Genomic DNA, 2,649 nt, shown 5'->3' on the forward strand with positions numbered 1-2,649 from the left:
CTCAGGTTTTAACAGGAGTTAGGGAGGAAACGGGTGCAGGCTAAAACCCTGAAATATATCTCAAAGGAACTGCGATACATAAAGTATATCATTTTGGACTTAAACACATAGGGCCATATGTAGGTAAATAATTTTTACCGATTCATAAATACCGAATTTTACCAAATCGGTATTTATGAATTGGTAAGTTATATGTAGGTCAACAATCGGTAAACATTACCGAATCGGTAATATTCGGTAAACATGAATCGGAATTTACCGAATCGGTAAATACGGAAGTGGTATTTACCGAATCGGTAAATACCGAAGTGGTAATTACCGATTCGGTATTTACCGAAGTGGCAATTACCGAATCGGTATTTACCGAATCGGTAAATACCGATTCGGCAGTTCCAAAACACATGACTTGATGAATCAGCCAATCCTGTGCTACCTAAACCCCACCCAACCAGGAAGTGGCCACACCCAGGCAAGTGCACACAATCAGCAGACTCTGGAGAGGCTGGGAGTGCTGAGGAGAGGAACTGAGCAACTGCCTGATTCAGCCCTGGAAACAGCAACAATGGCCAGCCAGGACACAGAGAGGGAAGGAGGGGAGAGGAAGCGAAAGCTGAAATTCAGCCCAAAGGAGCTGCAAGTACTGGTGGAGGAGGTTGTGAAGCAGCACCAGAAGCTTTTTGGCAAACAGTCACAGCAAGTGCCTGAGTCAGAGAAACGTAAGATCTGGCTTGGAATCCAGGCACAGGTGAATGCCATGGGAGTGACCCCCCGGGACATCGATGTCGTCAAGAAGCGGTGGTACGACATACGTATCATCACTAAGAGGAAGGTGGCAGAATTGAAAAAAGAGGCCAGCCGGACAGGAGGTGGAGGCAACAGGGCACCAGCCCTGACAGAACTGGAGGAGCTAGTGGAGACCACCATTGAGCCAGAAAGCATCGTGGGGATTGGGGACGCTGACAGCTCCGGCAGAGGCACCTCGAAACAAGGTAAGACGCTTGCACAGCAATGTGCCCCCCCACCCCTATCCCAACTCCCCAAATGTGCAATGAGAATCCTACTCCAGTACAGGTGTTAGTGCATGCTAGCAATGCATCATGGGAGATGTAGTCCCTGAAAGCCCAAACATGATACGATTAGCACAGATTAACAAGGCATGTAACACACAGTAGCGAGAAGCAGGCAGAGAACATTGAGATACTGTTTAGAAAATGTATTGTCATGTCAGCAAATCAATGCTTCAGGTACACTTAGCTGATGTCGCTTTTCTGTCCACAGGCACTACTGCGCACAGAACTGCCCATGACAAGGGAGAGAGGGCACACCACAAACACAGCGCGGAGAAGGCCACCACCAGTGCTGGCCAGGGAACGGCACCACAGGCAGTCACACCACCCCAGCCAGCATCGCCGCTCCAGCCAGCATCCCCACTCCTGCAGGTGTCACCACCATCTTCACCACCTGCATTGCACAGGTTGAGGAGGCGTCCTGCTGCCAGGTTGGATGTGACAGACTCATCGTCTGAAGACTCGAGGGGGGCGGAACCGTCCACTGTACCCCAGGATGTAACCCATGCCAGTGTGCCTTCCGACTCTGAGGGAGCACACACAGGTGGCAGACGGCGCCGCAGGGCTCGGCCGCAGAGTCCACCTCCCCTAGGGCTGGGCCAGGGAGTCTCCTCAGGGCTTGAGGCCACCATGGTGAAAATCCAACGCATCCAGGCAAGGGCAATGGTGTCCGTACAGCGACAAATGCGTGGCCTCAATGAGACATTTGTAAACATTGACAAGGGCATCAGCGCCATGGCAGGGGGAATGGCTGAGATGGCAGCGGGCATGCGGGGCATGTCCCAGTCCATCATGCTGCTGTGCTCAAAGTATGATGAGGACAGGGCAGCACGGCGCAGGGGACATCAGAGAAAGGATCTGAACTCAAGGGCAGTGAACCGGCTGGCGACTGCCACTTCGCTGCTCTGCAGGCGCTCTGTGGCGATGCAGGAGGGCCTTGCGCACTGCACCACAGATGTGTCCAGGGGGATGGTGAGGGTCACGAGTGCACTAGAAGTGCTGCTCACCAGCCAGTCTGCAACAACTGGCGCTTTGGATGCTGGTGACACAGAAGACACGACCAGCAGGAGCAGCATAACCCCCCCTGTCCCAGACACACGTCGGAGCAGCAGGCGCCAAGGTGGTGCCACTGGTACCCCAGCCAGTGAGGACGCTCACTCACTGCCATCCCGCACTGGTGCGCGTGGGCGCAAACACTAATGCGTCAGGAAAAACAAAGACACTATTGGGTGAAGTAACCCTTAACTGAAATAAGTTTATTTCTCAATGTTGATGGAATAGGTTTACCTTTTTGTCGTGTCGTAGTGCTGCCTGATTAAACTACGTTATGGCATCCGACTACTGGCTGTGTCCCCTTACTCATTCAGAAATAGTTGCATGTGATCTCTGCCCGTCTCACTCTCCCATCTGTTGCTGTTGGCACTCCTGCTGCGTTGGCCTCTGGCTGTGCAGACTCATCATCATTGTCCTCAATATATGTCATTTCGACCTCTGTACCTCTCTTCGTGGCAAGGTTGTGCAGCATTGCACAAGTGGCAATTATCTTGCAGCAGAGGATGGGTGTGTACTGGCGTGCACCTCC

The 2,649-nt window shown here is 52.5% G+C and overlaps 1 protein-coding gene across 1 annotated transcript; it reads left to right on the forward strand.

Moving 5' to 3' along the window:
• Positions 1 to 251: 251 nt before the first annotated feature.
• LOC146810125 (uncharacterized) lies at positions 252 to 2,404 on the forward strand. The gene is made up of 2 exons (XM_085617072.1): positions 252 to 989; positions 1,279 to 2,404. Exons 1-2 carry the CDS (start codon positions 410 to 412, stop codon positions 2,265 to 2,267), a joined length of 1,569 nt encoding a protein of 522 aa, XP_085473198.1. The 5' UTR covers positions 252 to 409; the 3' UTR covers positions 2,268 to 2,404.
• Positions 2,405 to 2,649: the final 245 nt, after the last annotated feature.

This window comes from Triturus cristatus, chromosome 7 (assembly GCF_964204655.1).
Source record: "Triturus cristatus chromosome 7, aTriCri1.1, whole genome shotgun sequence".
Lineage (NCBI taxonomy): Eukaryota > Metazoa > Chordata > Amphibia > Caudata > Salamandridae > Triturus > Triturus cristatus.